Here is a 19,492-nt window from a genome sequence, read left to right as displayed (position 1 = left end):
CTGGGGGTGAGGGGGGGGGTGGAACCAAGGATGCTTTCCTTCGCATATCCATATTTAAACCCTGTCTGAGAAATGCTTTCTTTGTGAAGCAGTTGCCCTGTTGTTTTACTCAGCTGGGCAGGATCTGGACACCATTCCTGAAGCGAGGGCTTCTGCTGCAAAGCTTTCACATTTTCCTAGCTTATAATGCACAATAGTTTATGACTGTGAAAATGGTTTCTTCCCACCACCTCAGCTTGTGCACCAATTGCGATAGTGCACGTCATAGGAACCAATTGGATAGTACTGGTGACATCACTGATGAATGCGCAACACAAACGCTCACCATTCAACCCCCACGTCATTTTGTGAAATGTTAAGGTGTTATTTATTGTTATTCTTTAGAATAATACCCAAATATGGGACTGGCTTGCAGCTCTTCTTAGAATAAAAGAAAAAGTTCTCACAGTTCAAAGTAATGCCCTCCCCATTTTGTAACCTAGAACTAACGTTCTTCTTTTTTACAAAGTATTGTTGTGTCAGAGGATATGTTCAGAAGGATGTAGCCAACTATTTCCTTCAAATTAAAGAAAGTACTTTCCTGTTAGTCACGTGGACACATCTTGTGCTGTTTTGGATGCACCATTGTTCCATATTCTAGTATAGGCTTATTGTGGCTGTCACCTTGAATCTCTCTTCTTACAAAGAATGTGCACCATTCAGTGAAGAATTCAGGCTTTTGTCTGCCCCTTCGCCATTCAGAGTTGATGTGTGAGCTTTTCCATGATAACCACAAACCATACATGTTGATACCATTGAACCATAGTGAAGTAATTTCAGTCTTTGAAAGGTTTTGTTATAACTAATCTGACTACAGTTAGCATAAAACTGATCAGTTCCCTGGATGGTGCATTTTCATTTTGTTCATCCTATAAATTTATTGTTCATGTTCAATAAATTGCACTAGGTTGGCGGGTGCCTCAGTCTGGCCTTGTGAGCACGGTTGCATCCATGAGCGCTGCGTTGGTGACCCTCTGGTTTAAAGCCTGTCTGCCACACACCAGGGTCTCAATCCAGATCAGGGGGCCCAGGGCCTGCAATATCTATTAGCAAAAAGAAACCACTCCGATGGGACATTTTTTACCATGCAAATTGCAGGCATGGAGTCCCTGATCTGGATTGGGACTACACTAGGGGACAAACGGTTAAAGCCCCTCTGTCCCACACACTCGACTCTTGATCTGCATCAGGCCCCCAGTGCCTGCAATTTGGATTGGAAAAAACCCATCCCATTGGAGATGTGCACGTGTGTGAAAGAATGAATGTGTGTTGATGTGTGTGTGTGTGTGTGTGTGTGTGAATGAATGTGTATGAATGGGTGTCTGGATGTGTGTGAATGAATATTGTGTGTGTGTGTGTGTGTGTGTGTGAGAGAGAGAGGAGGGATATGAGAGCGGGGCTCTCTCTTGCTTTTGCTTTGACCCCACCTACTAATGGCATGTGGCCCTCAGAAGATCAGCCCAGAAGAAATGCGGCTCTCAGGCTGAAAATGTTTTCTCACCCCTGGTGTAAGTGCCCTAGTGCCTTGCTCCTGAGTGACTTTGTTAGCGATGAAGTAGCAAACGTTGCGTTTCTTGATCCAGAGGTCCTGCACTCTCTCTCAACTGTGCTTCAGTCAGGTTTGTTTATTTTTAATTATCACAGAAGTCTATTGGCATAGTCCCTTATATTCCCAGTTCTTGAACTGAACAATTTCCCCCTCTCTATAGAAAGATAGGTATACCCAAACCTATGCGTTTAATAAGAAAAAGCTAGCCTTTAAATTTCAGTTTCAATAGTTCTGCCTATGCTGCAAGTTGCAAAATTGGATCAAATTATACCAGCTTTCCCACAGCTGGGAGACCGCCAGCCCCTCCCTAGCCCAAGAAACCTACCATCCTGGTATGTGCCATCCAAAGGCTGAGGGCCCACCAAAGAAAGCAAAGTAGGTTTCACCCCTGATCGGACCACATTTCTGAGAGGGCAGAGCAGACACCCCTGATAATCACCTTCTGAATCTCTCCAACAAAAAGGGACAGTATTCGGTGGCACTGGGTAAGGGGAACTGAAATTTGAAATACACAAATAAAGGAATGATCGTGGCAACAATAATCTTTCTGGTATATTTTATTTAGCATAACTCCAGAGAGCCTTATGAAGCAAGCAAGGCAACAGAGGAATGTCAATCGTTTCATAAATAAATACACCAACAATTGCACCCATTGTGACTTTCCAGACTGCATAGTGGCATACTGGAATTAAGAGAGCATGTTCAATATGGGCTTCTGCAGCAGAGCAAGATAGGGGTGTGTGTGTGTGTGTGTGTGAGAGAGAGAGAGAGAGAGAGAGAGAGAGAGCGAGCGAGCGAGCAAGCGCATGCATTTCCCCCCATATGCTGAAATCCCCCGGAAGACCCACCACGTGCCAGCCATATTCTGCAGTGCACCAGGGATGGCCTTCTTCTAAATGCAGGCCGTCTTCTTCCTGTGAGAAAACTCACAGGAATCCGCTTGGGCTTTTGTCTGAAAACAAGAAGAGCACTTCGATGACCCTTGTCTCACACACAATGATGGATGTTTGTATTCTGCGCCTCCCCACTCCAAATTCTGTGTCAGGGACCTCACATTTTGTGCTTGTAATGCGTTTTGGAAACCAGTCTTTCAGTAAAGAAGTCTAACAGAGAAGAACACGAGCCAGAATAACATTCAGTGAACCATAGGTAAGACATATGCAATTTGATTATCTTTATTTTCCTGGAAGTGCTTGCCATAAACCAGGCAAAAAGTGACCAGACAATATTTGCAAGAATTAAGTATCGCTAGCAGAAATCCACTACGTGTCATGCTTGAATTCCTGCTACATGTGCTTATGAGGGAGAGTGAGCTGAATAGTATCTGGCACAGGCGAAGCACTTTTACCAAAGGAAGAACTCTCCTGTTTCGATAAGCACTCTAGTCCTGATGGTAAAGGTTAAAGGCACCCCACTGATGGGGACTGTGAGTTCTAATGGGCCCTTAGCATGAGGTCCTGATGACTCAAAATTGTGTACAGGGACAGGACCACCAAGAAGCAACTGTTCTGGGTTATCACAGATAACGGAGCAGAAACCCAAGGATGTGTTCCTGAGCACGCTTATGTGGAAGGAAGTACCACTGCAATAAATGGAGCTTGCTCCCAAGGGAATGTTTTAAGGTAGAGTTTAAATTATTTAGTGCAAGCTTCACACTAAATTTCAGCAAATTCCAGAAAAGTCTCCATGGTCAACTGTGGCAGAATTGGACAAGAAACACTGTAGCACTTTAAAGACAAATGGGTTTACTGCAACGCCAGGGAGGGCTGGTGGCAGGGGGTGAGCATCAACCAGCACCAGCATCAAGGAGGGAGTGGTGCTGGTGGTGAACGCCAAGCAGCCCATGGGGGAAGCCTGGCACTGTGGGTGTTTCTTCCATAGTTCAAGCAAGGGGTGGCACCTTGTCCATTCATGGCGGTGGCAGTGAAGGCTGAGATGAAGAGCTCCATGGCAGGATGGCAGTGAGCGGCTCTCCCCGCTCCTTTGCTGCTCTTGGCCCTCCTTTGCTGTGGCTGCAGTGTGCACTGTGGCTGGACCTCCTTGCTTCCCAGTCCGCTTTCAGGACAGCAGCAACAGCTGCCAGCGGGGGGTGAAAGAGAAAGCCTTGTCTGCCCAAGGCCAGCCCGGCTGAGCCTGTGCCTCATGCTTGGACCTTAAATGCATCCAAGCTTCAACAACAGGGTGACCGCTACCAGAGCTATAGCTGCCTCTCCACACAGGGTGGGGTGGGGGGAGAAGCAGTGATGCTCCTGTCCATTGGGGGCAGAGCGGGAGTTCAGGGACATGTGCTTAGAAATGAGTCTCCAGGCACACAGAGGCACAGTGTCTTCCTTGGAGTCCCTCTCGCTGGAGGCTGGGCTATGCAGTGCTAGGCATGGTGAGATGAGAGATTTAGCCTTCAATGACTTTTCCCCATAGGAGTGGATGGCAGGACTTCTTTTTTGATATGAGAGAAAGTAAAGAACAGACCCAGGGCTATGACTAGGGTGGCGGCTCAATCTGCTCTCTGCCCTATAGCCTGCTTTTTGGGGGGGGGGGACACAGGTTTTGCCCTCCCCAAGGAGGTTTTTCAGTTGCAGCCTGATCTGAGGTTTGCTAGGGAAGACTTTGCTTTGGACCTTTTATTAATAAAATGCTGTAGCATTGGTGCTGCTGTAGCGGGATCATGGAGGTGGTGTATCAAATGATATTGCATTCGTGTGGTAACTTCATACCAACAGCTTACTTCCAATTAAGTGTACAGACCTTTGTGCTAAGATGCTTTGTGCTTTGTCCCATGGAATGAAATGGCAGCTATTGAGAATCAAGCTCACCCCAATCTGTATAGCCCTTTCATATCATGGTCATGCTAGAGGGTAACAAAGATGAGTCATAAGACCTGGCTCTTTATTTATCTTGTGGGCAACAGCAAGTGCATCTTTTTCTGAAGTGTAAATGTTTGAGTCATAATCAACGACATGGGATGTGCACTGGTGCTTTTTGTGGGCTTTTAAAATTATACACTAGGATAACTGTTAAGAGCTGTTGGCCAATCAAATGAGCTACCTGGGAGCTGTCTACATGGGAGGTTTTCTCTGATGCTGTTGTGGTGTAAAGTCACCATTGTGGCCACTCTGCAGCTACCCCGGAGTTTACCTGTGGGGAAGCCACATTTTTCAGGGTACTTTTAGTCCATCCTTTTTCTTTAATTCAGCTCCCCTGTGGTTCAGCTGCTGTCTGCCTATCCCTCCGCTTTAAATTCGGTATGATCTGGACATTCCTAGGGGTGTGTCTTTCATGTGGCCATGCCCTTGGTAACCTAGGTAACTAAAGTAACTCGCCTGCCTTTCCAGCATATCAAAGCTCTAGAGCGCTCTTTCGAGGCTTCAGAATCACCCTGCACCCCATTTTGCCAGTGGGAGTAATGAGCCTCCATGATTATGCACTTCTCTAATCTTTACGTTACTTAGCTTCTGTGATGTCGTGTGAAGCCATGTCTCTGATGTCTCCTAACTTCACTTCTCTGTGATGCTTGCAGGAAGGGCTTAAGGGCATAACCCCTTATACAAATAAGGACTTGATTGCTACAGTGATTTAGCAAGGTCTCAGGAACACAGTTGCTGAGAAGCCTGTGATTGTGAGCAAGGAGAAGTGCCCAGGGAAGGAGAAAGGGGGGCTGGAACCTATAACTCAGTGAGTTTGCTGGAGTGGAGCAAAATGGAGGGAGGTGCTCTCAGGTGGAGCCTTCAGATACTGCACTGGGAGAACTGGGGATTTTGGCCTCTTCAGGGAAATCTGCGCACATTGGGGAAAGTGGGGGGGAGCAGTAACTCCCTGACAGTTTGCTGGAATGGGGCAAAATGGGAGTAGTGGGCTGCTTTCAGAGGGAGACTTTAGATGCTGTACTGAATAACTGGGTTTTTCTAGCTATCAGAACTGTGAATTAGTTACTCTCCATTCATAATAATGTGGTAGCAGGGGGAAGCCTGGAGATGGGCTGGGAAACAAGCCTCTCTCATTGGTTGAGCAGCCCCTGCCCAGTTGATGACTCTACTCCCTGCACCCAACCCAGAAGTATGTTCTTTTCAAGCGCTGTGTGACCAGTGAAAACCGGATTTTAAAGGTAAGGTACACTCGCCTTTTCTTGCTTCATGTGTCCCTGACGGACCAAAGCCAATTCCGTGAAAATCCGGGTAATACTCCAATGTGCTTCTCTTTCTGTTGTAGTGAAGATTCCCCCTCAGGCCTGGCTGCAAAACAGCCTTCACTTGGGGGCTTTTGGAAGAGGATGAATTATTCTCTCCCAGGCATAACTGAGATACGGTGAGTCTTCTTGAGTATACAAACTTGGGCTAAGTGACCCTTGAAGTTTCCCTTTAACATGTTATTCTGTGACTAGTCTTCCCCATGGGCCCTAATTCTTAAAAAGACCATCCTTACGTATGACACGTGCTCATCTTTTGCCTTGGCTGCTGGAGAGTGTCAGTCCCTCTAGTTTACAGAGATGTTGATTTCTGGTCCTTTTTCTTGGTACATAAGTTCAGACTGAAAAGAAGCACAGATAAAAGGAGTTAATAAAATGACAGACAAGGTAGCACACTTCTTCATGCCTTTGATTTGCCTTTCCTGCCCCTGAAATATCCATGAGAGAAGATGCAAGGGGGGAAGGAGACCAACGGTCAAATTCTCAGAAAGGGCACAGGCTAGAGGAAGGGTGGGGAACATTTTTCAACCTGGGGGCTGAATTCCAATTTGGGAAGGGTCTTGGGGAGGCATTCTAGCCACGGAGGCAGTCTAGCATAGGGGATAGGGCCAAGAACAGAGTCTGCAGGGCTGAAGCAAAGTGGGCACCGTCAGGTGTGATTTGTACCAATTTGTGCCAATTCTCCCATCAAACATACCAACCGCAGCATAGTTCTCTGCACGTCTACTCAGTGAAACATCTTTCAGGCATACAACGCACAGCTCAGTTGTGGGAACTCTCGCAAAATGGTTGCCATGAGGGCTTGCCTATTAATACAATGGCTGCCGTGGCTGGTCACAAAATGCTCATTTCCCAGAAGGCAAATGGTGAGACTAAAAGAAAAGCTTGCCCAAGAACCTATATATGAGGCAGAGGTGGGGTCTGAGCTCCCTAACACAATACCACTCTTTTGAACCCAAATAAAGATGGCGCTGGAGGGCAGGACTTTGCTTTGCAGCATGTCAGCCTCCCAGTTAAGAAATAATTAAAATATTAAGAAAGCAAAGGGCACCAAAAGAAGTGTCTGTGGGCACACTGAAGCTCACAGGCACCATGCTGGAGACTCCCTTGAGACTCCCTTGAGGATTTTTCTGGCACCCCTAGTAAGAACTACCCAGGAGCTGGGGTCAGAACTATGAATGGCTAGCACTGGCTAGAGAAAGGGGCCAGGCTGCCACTTTGCATGCTTAAAGTGATTTTGGGCCTAAGTGGACTGCTTAATGAAGCCAGGGAGGTAGACATGGAAATACGTTCTTTCCTGAGGCCAGACTGACCGACCCCATTAACAAGCCAGGCCTCCTAAAGGCCAAAACTGACTGGAGGCAGAAAGAGAGGCTTGCCACACTATCGTCACTAGGCCTTCCTAACCTGCACTTACAGATCAATTTGTGCGCCAGGGTTTGCGCACTCTGCGCACACACTGGGCTTAGTCTTGCCACCTCATCCTTCCAAACAGTTTGTGCCTATGTCCTGTGACAGGATAGCTTTTCATTCACTCTACCCAGAAACTTATAAGATGCTTTAAGGTGCAATCCTATGCATGCTTAGACAGATAAAAGTCCTACAACTCCCAGGAGGACTGAGCCAACCATGCTGGCAGGAGCATGCTGGGAGTTGTAGGACTTTTTTCTGTCTAAGCATGCATAGGATTGTGCCCTTAGACACTGTGATCCTTGGAAGTTCCTTTCTGCAGATGGGGAAATGAGCTAGCAGCAGAGGGTGGAATATGGGTGGGGGACTTGCTCCTGAAGTCCCACACATGGCACAGATTTGCCAGGCAAGGTGCCTTTTTTCTGGCAGGTGATGAGCACCTGCAGTTTGATGCCCACCCACATTGGTCAAAGCACCATTTCAGGCCCAAGGCCTCTGAAGACTGACACTCTCGGGGGGAGGGTCGAAGGGTGGCCGTGCCCTTAATCCTCCTGGTTATAAACGGACTCTGGATAATGAAGGATCTCTCAAAAGGAGAATGGCATTCATGAAGTGCTCTGAACCAGTCACAAGGCGGCTCGAGCAGCCCTTCACTGTACACAAGCCGTGCAGTGTGCAGTGTCTCCCTCTTTGCTGTCTCACATTGACATGCTGAGATTGGGAGGAAGGGAGTGTGTGATTTCTACGCAGTTCAGCCCCCGCCCAACCTGTTCTGTTCCCCGGAATTTAATCACGCTCACATCTTCATCATCACTCTCATCCTGATCGTGCACCCTCTTCAGCTTGTCTTCTTCCTCTTTTCTGTCCTTTTCTGGCATTATGTCATCCAACCAACCCAGGTGGTGTAGAGGGAAGATGTGCTCCATTGCCTTCCGTATACCCACTAAAGCCAGCAGCTAAATAGCCAGAACATAATCGCACAAAATTAGTATCGTTGTGATTATTATTATAACTATTAATAATAATTTACATAGCACTAACAACCCACATGAGCATTACAGAGGAACAAAATAAAAAAGATAGGTCCCTGGCCCCAAGGAGTTCACAACCTAATTCTTGACCATCAGGAAGACAACAAAAGGAAACACTGGGATGAGGGAAGGAAGAAACAAACGTAAGAAGGGATTAATGTGAGCAAGTGCATGTATTTAGGCTTTGTTTCAGCTGGGGATGAGGACTAAGTGCCTGAGCCAAAGGCTTCAGGGAAAAGATCAGTTTTGAGGAGATATTTGAGACCAGAGAGGTGGCACCACATGGATGTTTGAGGAGGGAATTCCAGGACAGCAAGGGAGAATGGGCTGAATCCCTTCAGAGAGCAGGAGACCTGTGGGTGGTAGAGGGGGGTAGAGGTGGAGGAGAGAAGGCCACGGCAGGGAGATGACAGGAAGATAGGGCAAGAAATAGAGTTGGAGACATTCAAAAGTAACCATGGGAAGTTTACAGTGGATGTGGAAGGAACAGGAAGCTACACTGGGCATTTGAGGAGGAGGAGGAGGAAGAGGAGGAGGAGGAAGAACACATGGTCAGAGCAATGAGAGAGGTGAATGATTCTGGCAGCAGAGCTTTGGATATCAATGAGAGGGCAGGATTGTGACCATGGGAGGCCAGAGATAAGGTTGCATTAGTCAAAGCAGGAGATGATCAGAACACAAACCAGTTTTAGCCAAAGAAACAGAGAGGAAGGGATGGATTTTTGCTATGTTTTATACATGGAGAAAAAGACAGGGAGGAACCAAAGATAAAGCTAAGTTGTTATGCCTGGGATAACCAAGGAGTAACTAAGTAGAGAAAAACTTGAGAGGAAAGTTGAACAGCTTAGTCTTGGACTGAATTGGAGATGGTGATGAGCCATTTAAGTGGCTATGTCAGAGAAGCAGGTGGAGATGCAGAGCTGGATAGAAGGGGAGAAATCTGGGGTAGAGCTGGGTATCATTGACATATAGGTGGTGCTGGATCCCATAGGATTTGATAAGGTTACCCAAGGATAGTATGTAGAACACACAACCAATCAGGAGCCGCAATGGAGAGGAACAATTAGGGGTTGCACAGTGATGTTCAAATTACAACTAAAGCAAAATTTCAAAAATATTCAAAATTATAAAGATGTAACATCCAGATTTGGAATGCAAATTCTGATATCACAATTCAAAATCAAAATTTGTCCACAACATTGTCCATAATTCTTCAATGTTACTGTAGGTTATCCAGCAAATACATTAAAATGCTTACTATTTTTTACAACTTTTAATTATATATGCCCTCTCCACATTCATTATTTCTTGTGTTGTGTCTTACATTTAAATTGTAAGCCTGAAGGCAGGGACTGTGTCATGCCACTAATTTTTGTAAGTTGTTCCAGAAGCCTTTTTGGTTAAAGGGCAAGGTATAAATGCTACAAATAAACAAAACCATTCAATGGCAGCTATCAGAAGTTGTCAAATATTCAGTTATGACATTTTATATCAAAACTATTGATGTAAAATATCAACTGATATAAAATACTAACACCCATCTGATCACAAAACATTCAGAAAATATTCATTATATTTGTAGTCTGTTCAATAACAAAACATTATGTTTGGCAAATATTCCTAAAATAGTTGACATGAAAATTTGCTGGGGATAATTTTTGAGAGACTGTTTGCTCCAGTGGGAAAGGAAAATTCACATTGCAGTACAGTGGATAATCTCAGACTTGTGCTTTCAATACATAGCAGAAGAGGATAGGAGAAGAAGCCAGGCAAATTCTTTAATTTTGTGCAAATGTGTGGATGAATCACATGGAGCTCATTCTGTTCTAAAGAATCTTACCATTAATGGGAAGATGATAGCAGCTGCAGTTGACTTAATGATCCACAGAACAGCTAGGCAGAGTATTTGAATGAAGGTGAACAGATGCACTTGGCATAGTGGAACATGGCGGAGGTAGATGAAGTCAGGCTGGTGTTTAGCAGGCATCAGCAGGAGCTGGATTCTATCCGTCAACTGGGATATGCGAAAGCAAGAGACATATGGAGAACCTTTCCATATGCAGCAAATACTCCATGAGGCAACTCCTGCCCGAGAATGGGGCAAACTATATCAACTCTCAGAAGTTATCATGCACACTGATTTTTTTTAATGTGAGAAAACTCAGGGAGCATGAGGTTTGCTAAACATGTAAATTTATCCATCTTAAATAGTTGTGGCCTCTAAAGTAGGTGTAGTGTAGTGGCTAAGAGTAAGCTGGGAAGTTACTAGCTCAGATCTTGACTCAGCCATAAACTCACTAGATAACCTTATTAGGTAAGCCACTGTTAACGCAGATTCAACCCTTCTATCTGCATTATGGGGACGATAATAACTTTAAAAATGGTCTACCTAACAGGGCAGTTGTAAGAATTACTGAGATGATGTATGTGAAGCACTGTAAGTTATATTATTTTATTCTACCAGCAGCCTCTATTTTAAAGACACTATTATGCCAATTCTAATGTGTTTGATGGAGGACAAAGATAACTAAGAAGAGAGCTCACAGATCCCTCAGCTACAAGGGGAGCATGGCTTCCTCCCAGCTTCACTGCTGAAATTACAAATCTGCATACACGTTAATCATATGCTGGCTGAGCCATTGATCTTGCTTCTCCTCTCATGCTTCAGGTGAGCTATTGCCCCCTTTTCTTTTTAAAGCAACTGCACATTTCTCCATTAACAAATTACACTTTTAAAAAAGGAACATATAAAGACAAAGGGTGAGTTCGCACGTCACACTAAGCTACCCTGAGAATAAGCCACGGTGGTGGGTGGCTTGACCATGACTCCCAACAGGCAATCGCCTATTCGGCAACTTGCTGTGGCCTGTTTCTCCCTCAGTCCCTCTCAGTCCTCCCAGCTGCTGTTGGCATGTATCCCAGGGGCCTTTGCAGCAGAAATCCTCATATCCTAGTTCCCTGCGTCAGCATCCGTTCTGCAATTAGTCCGCTGGGGTTGCTGGCTCACGAGGGAAACTTCCCCCCTCCCACACAGATCACCAAAAGGATTGAAGTTTCTGAGCCCTTATGAATGCAGGAACATGTTCACAACCTGCGGGGGGGGGGGGGGGCTCTTGCGCAAGACCACAAGACTGCCTGTCCACTATTAGCCAAACATAACCATACCCCCTCTTATCAATGTTCCTGTCAATTTAATCCTCCACTTCTGTACTTCCCTTGCTAGCAAACACCCTTTTTTTTTAATGGCTGCTTCACGTTCTACTGAAATAATAACTCCCACCCCGAAAGCTCCTTCTGTCCCACAGCTGCCAGCTGCTTTCAGCTCCCTGCTTCCCCCTGCTTCGTCCTTGCCACTTCCATCCACTGATCTCCATGGCTAGCTGTCAGATTTACATGAGGGTGATAAAGCAGTGAGCAGGATCACTAAAGATACACAAATTTCAAGGCAGATCAGGGACTGACTGAGTGGGCAAACATATGCAAATTTAAAGGCAGACAAGTGAGGCAGTTAGCTAAAAAAATACACAAATTTCATGGCAGAGCAATAAAATGGAAGGGAAAATTAAGCAAATTTCAAGACACTGCAGTAAAATGGAGGGGGAAAGAAAATTCCTAGCAGAAGACATTCATTCCTGTGCACTTGCGCAGAACTGCAAATAAAATTTTAAAAATTGTGAATGTGTTTGGTACACTCTCCGGTTTCCTTTCTTCACAATTTCTATGAAAATAAAAATGAAAATCCATCGAGAGACAGGGGGCACTGAGATGTGATGAGGGAGGATGGAGGTGGCACTAGCAAGGTCACGAAGAGCAGCAGGGGCCTTCGCTACTCTTGCCAGGCAGCTCTCTAGCCATTCCCAACAACCCGTGACAAAATCGCTGTGCCAGGTTCAGGCATCACAACAAGCTACCCTGAGAACAAGCCACCCTAAACAACCCTACTACAAGCCATAGGTTCTCAAAGTGGCTTGTTTGCAAAAAACAACCCACGACAGAAAAAATGCTCTGGGTTCAGATGTCACGCTAAGCCACCCTGCAAGCACTCGTGATAATGACTCACTGTGGCTTAGCGTGATGTGCAAACCAGGTCAGTGGAGAGATTTCAAGATCTGGGCAGATACCTCCAATGTAGGCATTGACTGCGCACTTGTGCAGGAATGAAAATAAAAAACAAACTTGCAAATGTGTTCAGAACACTCTCTGGTGTCCTTTCTTCACGATTCCTAGAAAAAAAGAAAGAAATCCATCCTGAGGCTCAGAAGGGATGAGGGAGAATGGTGGTGGCACTAGCAAGATTATGAGGAGTGTTAGGGGGCTTTTCCTGCTCTTGCCAACCAGCTCTCTCTATTGCTAGCTGTCAGATGTACATGAGTAGTGAGCCAGATCAGAAAAACTATGCAAATTAATGGTAGAGCAGTAGAATGGAGGGGAAATGGTGCAAATTTAATGGCAGGGAAAAGTTTTTTTTAAAGTTTGCAAATGCCTTCCCGCAGATGTAAGGGAAGCGCTGAAGTGGAGGACATTGACAAGAGGGGGATAAGGGGATGTTGGCTAAAAAGCAGACAGGAGGTCTTTCACTCTTCTGCAAGAGTCCGGGGGGGGGGGGAAAGCTTGTGAACACTTTCCTGCATTCACCTATCCAGGGTGCTGAACCTATTCAGAAAGTTATTTCCTTTTTGTGATCTGATGCAGGAGTTTACCTCATCAGCTAGCAACCCCAGCAGACTAATTGCAGAAAGGGTGCTGATGTAGGGAATGAGGAAACAAAGATTTCTGCCATAAAGCCCCTTGGGATACATGCCGGCAGCAGGCTGGAGGACTGGGAGGGACCAAGGGAGAAACAAGCCACAGGAAGCCACTGAGCAGGTGCTTGTCTGTTGGGAGTAACGAGCAAGCCACCCACCTACCGTGGCTTCTTCCCAGAGTGGCTTAGTGTGACGTGTGAACATGCCCATTGTTTTCCTACTGTTCAACAGCCACCTTACTGACGGAGCTAGAACCCAGAAAAACTCCTTCCCCACAATTCAAAAGGTGCTTCTCCTGCTGTTTTGCACTCACCTGGATACTGCTGAGGGCAGCGACGCCCATGTAGAGAAAAATGCCATACAGCACAGGCATTGGGATAAACTAGGGAAAATCAAATCCAGAGTATAAGCATGATTCACACTGGGCTTTCTTTAAAGTCTACATTCTATAATGCTTTACTATCCAAGTCAGCTCTATGCTGATTAGGTTCAAAGGAGGACAGGACTCCTATACTTGTACAATAATTGTGTATTACAGGGAATTTTGGCAGTCTTGCTGATTGGAGCCTATTCCCTTTTCCCCAGCCATTTCTTAAATGACTGGAGGTATACAGCTGAAATCAGAGATCTAGGAGAGGGAGTGCATGAGCAGGAGAGCAGCCCCAAGGGCGGTTTCTTTCCCCATTCCAGTTCTTTCCAGAAGCATATTGTGCTGAATTTGTGGTACTTCAAGTTCAACCATGCTACTGGAGCATTCAAGGCCGCAAAATCATCTGGGAGTTCAGATGAAGGCACACTTAATGAGAAATGAAGCAGCATCCTTATTTGCTAAATACCTGCTAATATTTGCTTATGATAGCTATAAGCATGATCCAGTTACAAAAGATTAAACCTGCCTTCTGTCAAATACTTGATGATCTCTGTGGATGCCAGCTAGTGCAGATAGTCATTTCAGATGGGGAGAAGTGTTTGCCTGTGTACAAATGCTAAAAGCCTTTGTTACCTTGAGCACTGGTGCCAAGAACACAGACAGTCCTGTGAGGATGAAGACCATCAGTCCTGTCGCCCTCTGCTCCCTGCAACCAAGAGCACTTTGGGGTTAGACTTCTTTTATTTCAGTAGGCAACCATGCCTGCCAGTCCCACCCAGTGGATTCAGTGGAAAACAGGTACACAGCAGAAGGTGGACACCAACACATCTCTTCTTAAAGGTCCAGGAATTGTCTAGCACAAAGAGAGGATGACCGATGACATCCAGAAAACCCATATTTGGGGAGCGAAAAAGAAGGGCCCAAAGACAATACCTGATTCCGAGGAACTTTGGCTGCTCCCCCGGAGCACAAGTGGCGCTCTCCTTCTTAAGGCTGTCCATATGAGCCAAAGAGATTACTGTGGCTGACACATACCAGGGCAAGCCCACGACAGAGGTAAGGATCATCAGAAGGGAAACGCAGAAGAAATCCAGGTGAAATCCTGCTCCTTTCTGCAACAGGACAGCGATGTTAGCATTCGGAGACATGGACTGGAAACTACACAGTATTTCTTATTGTCCGGTTCAGATATCTTTTGATTTATTGGAGCAAATAACATATGCATAAACTATTCTGCTCGCATAATGTGGCTTTCAGAGATACAGAATTTTGTTTTTTTTACTAAGATTCTTTACAGCAGCCAAAACCATCTCCTTTGGAGTCAGTTAGGGTGCTTCCAGACTGATGGCTCCTAGTGCTACGACTGAAAAGACATTGTGCAGCTATTCTGTCTTTTCTTTCTTAATGGATTATCTGTGGTAAGAGGAAAAAAACAGCAGAAGCAGTGGGAAAACACAGGAGGGTTATGAGTTGGAGACAATGCTATCTGCGCCCCCCATAAAATAAGGTGGTGTGATGGTGGCATAAAAGCCTCATTTGGAAGCATCCTTAGAGAAGCTGATAGTTCCAAATTAGAGGTAAGGGGCTAACACAAGCTCCATAAATTGCCTTTGGAATTCTGGAAGTTATCTGTTCCTGTCTGAATGTCTCCAATTTGTGGCAGCTATTCTCTATCTCCTGCCTCAGTTTTTCCACAGACAGGAGCACCTTATCATCATCGAGACATGCTTCCTGCATACCAAAAGCTGTTTAAGGACAACATGAAGAGGGCAAAATAAGACATCTTTGAATCATAGAATATTAGGGTTGGAAGGGGCCTACAAGGCCATCGAGTCCAACCCCCTGCTCAATGTAGGAATCCAAGTCAGAGCATCAAGTGTTTCCAGACTGAGTTTATTAGTAGCCACCTTGAGAACTTTTTATAGTGTAAAGGTGGATTTGTTTGTTATCCATATCTCCCTCTACCTCATACCAACTGACGGCAAGGCTAGTTGCACCAGCAGTAGCCAGGAGGCTCATAAGCTGTTAGGAGCCTCCTGCCCCCTTATCTTCATTGACACTCAGAGATGGGAGACACTGAACTCTGGTAGCTGGAAAGTCCCTGGGGCTCCCTCTCCTTCTGAGTCCCATCCTGAGGCTGGCCAAGGGTGCAGAGGGGGGAGGCATCCCTATCTGATAGCCCCATTCAACAAGGAAACCATAGCGAGGACAAAGTGGACACACTGAGCAGCCTGGAGATTGAGAGGGTTCCAGAAGCAAGAGAGGCTGACAGACCATGGCCCCAGCAGCACCCTGCCCCCCCCCCCCGCATGACAAGGTAGTTTTTTTGACTTGGCAGAGGAAAAAGATGCATAGAACATTTATTCTCTCTCTTCTTTCCTTACCCTGGGTTTTGAGAATCTGGGAACACTTGATCTCATGGGCGGGGTGGTGGTGGAATTGAAGGTGAACATGGAAGGAAACTGCAGCTGTCCCACAGCAACTCCATGTTAACCTAAAACCAGTGGAGGATGGTGGCTCTGATTTCAGTGGGGCTGTGAATGCACTCTGGATTTCAGCCAGGAGCTATCCAAGGTGCTGAACCCATTTTTGGGATTGAGATCAGCACCTTGAATGTCTCCTTTAGAATTCTGGCTGGTTCTGTCTGAAACCCAGAATGGATTCACAGCCCCACCCAAATCGGAGCCACCAGCCTTCTCCACTGCCTGAACTATCAGTGTGGAACGGGAAGTGACAATATAAACAGAGAAGTCACAGGGATTATTGACTTTAGTTAGGAATCATTATCATGGGCCATAGGAAGGTCACACAGGAAGATGTCTTGGCCCATATAGCTCTCTTCAGCGTTCCAGAGAGGGCTCTTTGTCAGCTCTACCTGGAGGTGCTGGGGATGGAAGCTGGGACCTTCCTCATGCAAAGCAGGGGCTCTGCCACTGAGCCCCTCCCTTGGTCATCTTGAACAATAAGTTGTTAGAATGATGGATGGAAGAAGAAGAAGAAGAAGAAGAAGAAGAAGAAGAAGAAGAAGAAGAAGAAGAAGAAGAAACCTCCCGACTATGAGGGCAGAGGGAGTGGTAGGATGTAAGGGCTGGTTTCTGTTTCCCATAGCAAGGAGGTGCACTGGGCTCACCCAGGGCTTGGGAACCTTGGCTATACCAATGAAGCATGCTCTCGAGGGCCAGTCACCAACAGGCTCTGCCATCACTCATCCCATTGGGGTACATGCTTTGTCTTATCCCAGCTGTTGGGCATAGGATAACCTCGGTCTAAGCACTCCTCATAGCTACCAGTCCAACCTTTCCTTGAAAACTCTGCTGGCTGCTTCTTCTAGCATTCAGCCCTGCTGTCTCATTGAGCAAAGGAAGTGATATTTAGCAAAGCATTTTCTGCTTCTCCATATATATTTGCAGGAGGCTGTTTCTCCAAGAACCATACCTTGTGCAGCAAGAACAAGCTGAACAAGAAGCAGCCTAAATAAGACATATTTTCTACTGGCTTTGGTGTTTTGTTGGCTGTCCATGTTGATGCTGTTAGTCCATTTTGCCTAGCCATGATCCATGGAGGGATTGGCTCAGCCTCCAGGAGGCCTGGAGTACTGTAGATTCACTGAACCTAACTAACACTTGTCTCCATCTGGAAGTGCTTGTAGTATGTCAGAAGACTGGGACAAAAACGAAGCAGAAGGCCCAGGCAGGTAAGCACCAGAAAGAGAGAGCAGCCACACAGCAGAGAAATGCCAGGCACTCCCTCGCACAGCCCAACCAGAGGAACCAGTTCCTGCTAGCACAGCGGAGCCTGGATAGTTCTTCTAGCACATGAAGCCATGGAATGCTGGGGGAGAGTAACTGCCAGACTCCCTACTCCACAGAAGGCTGAGACGACGCCTCTTTAATGGCATATACTGGTGGGGAAAGAGTGGATGGGAAAGGCTGCTTCAAGAGTGGGCAGCAGTTCCAAAAGCGGTACGCTACTGGCCCTCCAGCGTGTGCCTTGGTTTGCAGTTGACCAAGTCTTGGATTATAAAAGGCAAGGGGCATTGTCTTCCCAAGGGTTGTCTACAGGTTTGCCTGTAATTCCACAAAAGCAGAAGTATCTCTGCATAACCTGGAGTCTAGCACAGAATCCAGATTTCTGAGAATTTCAGCTTTATTTCTCTTTCAAATAATGTTTTCAAGCATGATGGCTGTAAAGGTACCCCTCCCCCCCAGCATACAGGCACTGTCTTCAAAGGGACTAATTGTTTAGGTCAGGGATGGGCAGAAGGTAGATCAGGATCTACTGATAGATCTCTGGGTGAGTTGCAGTAGATTGGCAAGGGTTTCTGACTCCTAGTTTTTAATATTGTAACAACAAAAATGACCCCCCCGCCCCCCGCTTCTGCTGCAATGAAGAAAGCTTGGAGTAGCCAAGAGTGGACTTTTTTGTGGAAGGGCTGTGAACTCAGTGTAGTTTTGATATGGAAAAAAAAATTCCTAGGCCCAGAATGTACTCAGAGGCATCCTGTTCTTTTAATTCTAAGTGTATTTCTTTTCTGCCTGGCTCTGATAGGTGGATCTTGGGGCTCTAGTAAAAAAAAAAATCTAAAGTAGATCAGACAAGCCTGAAGTCTGCCCAGCCCTGGCTTAGGGGCTCTGGGGCCGCGGTGGCTTAGTGGTTAAGACGCTGAACTGCAGACTGGAAGGTCGGCAGGTCAGCAGTTCAAGACCCGAGTGCTGCGTGACGGAGTGAGCTCCCGTCTTCAGTCCCAGCTTCTGCCAACCTAGCAGTTTGAAAGCAAGAAATTGCAAGTAGATAAATAGGTACCGCCTCAGCGGGAAAGGTGACAGCATTCCGTGCACCTCGGTGTTCAGTCATGCCGGCCGCATGACCACGGAAGCGTCTTCGGACAGCGCTGGCTCTTCGGCTTAGAAACGGGGATGAGCACCGCATCCCAGAGTCGGACACGACTGGTTGGGGACACCTTTACCTTTTTATAGTTTTAGGTCTCTCTGAGGATGGTGCCCCTCTCATTAAGTTTGCAAATCCACAAGTATCAAATATTAGCTTCAGAATAAAACATGCAAATATAAATAAAAGCTAGTTCATATAATGCATACTAAATAATAAGAAATAATAGTGTGGGTAATAAAAGAAGGTAGTTTGTTTATCGGTATCATTAAGCCAGATAATCAAACTGCATTTCATTATTATAAATCCTGAAAATTCTAAATGTTAATAAATTAAATGAAGTGCATTGGAAGGATGAACATGTTAAAGCCCTGTCTCTTGTGCCACATCTAAAGCAGCTCTGAAGTGGTCTAGAAGGCAATAAGAAAAAGTTCATGGAAAGGCAAATTGAATCAAGCATGCAACATGACCAGAGATAGTAATGAGCGATACTTCATAATGCAAATGTGTGATGTTATGTGTCCAGTAAAAAGGGATAGGAGTTTATTAGGAAAAATAATGAGGGAGGGGAGGCAAAAGAGCCCTATACAATTGAGAGGGTGGGGGGAAGAACCCTGTAAAAGACAGAGAGATGGGGAGAGAAGGAACCCTGTGTTAAAGGAGCAGAGGGGAGAAATAATTGGGTTTCAAGAACCTGGGTATAGAGCTGAAGTTAAACATTGTACATGCACGTGCGCGCGCGCGTGCACACACACACACGTTCATAAAATTTAGTGAAATTTCCTTTTCCAAACAAGGAAATACTAGGACTGAACCTTTACTTTGGAGACAAGCGTTTAAAGTGCTAAAAATTAGTTTACTTGTGCACCAAATAGCATGTAAATTGCAAGATAAGTAATCCAGGCTTAATTTCTATGCCATGTAAGCTCTTTTACAAGTTAGCCTTCATGCACGCACACTTTGCCTTCAGCCATAACCCTCTTCCTCTGCAGGGGGAGAGTAAAGCACAAAAAAACCATGTGAGCAGTGGCCACCAAGCTGCACACTGACCCTCAGCTTTCTCAATATGCTTTAATTTGGGCTATAGCAGTTGTGACAGTTTGTGTAAGGAGGAGCAAGGTTGATAGATGCAGGATGCAGAAAATACCATCTTGCTGCTGCATCTAGCACTGAGAACTAGGAGATGGGCAGCATACAGAATGTTCATGCTCTATCTCTTCAATTTCTTCCAACCTTGGTACCTGAAGTCAGGTCAGAATGACAGAAAGCCCTGTCATT

The 19,492-nt window shown here is 45.8% G+C and overlaps 1 protein-coding gene across 1 annotated transcript in view; it reads right to left on the bottom strand.

Annotated features, from left to right (window-relative positions):
- Window positions 1-2,135: 2,135 nt before the first annotated feature.
- SLC4A9 (solute carrier family 4 member 9) overlaps window positions 2,136-19,492 on the bottom strand; it is a 52,046-nt gene continuing 34,689 nt past the window's right edge. The window contains exons 16-22 of the mRNA XM_084850860.1: window positions 14,261-14,439; window positions 13,961-14,033; window positions 13,271-13,339; window positions 10,053-10,226; window positions 7,982-8,137; window positions 6,008-6,112; window positions 2,136-2,540 (exon numbers count right to left, since the gene is read on the bottom strand). Coding sequence (XP_084706986.1) covers window positions 6,059-6,112; window positions 7,982-8,137; window positions 10,053-10,226; window positions 13,271-13,339; window positions 13,961-14,033; window positions 14,261-14,439 — 705 coding nt within the window. The 3' untranslated portion in view covers window positions 2,136-2,540; window positions 6,008-6,058. The remainder of the gene's footprint in view (window positions 2,541-6,007; window positions 6,113-7,981; window positions 8,138-10,052; window positions 10,227-13,270; window positions 13,340-13,960; window positions 14,034-14,260; window positions 14,440-19,492) is intronic.

Source organism: Heloderma suspectum, chromosome 4 (assembly GCF_057233095.1).
Source record: "Heloderma suspectum isolate Gila_16-S chromosome 4, 16-S_ref, whole genome shotgun sequence".
Classification (NCBI taxonomy): domain Eukaryota; kingdom Metazoa; phylum Chordata; class Lepidosauria; order Squamata; family Helodermatidae; genus Heloderma; species Heloderma suspectum.
Note: the sequence above shows the minus strand (reverse complement) of the source record. Positions and strands in the feature narration are given on the sequence as shown.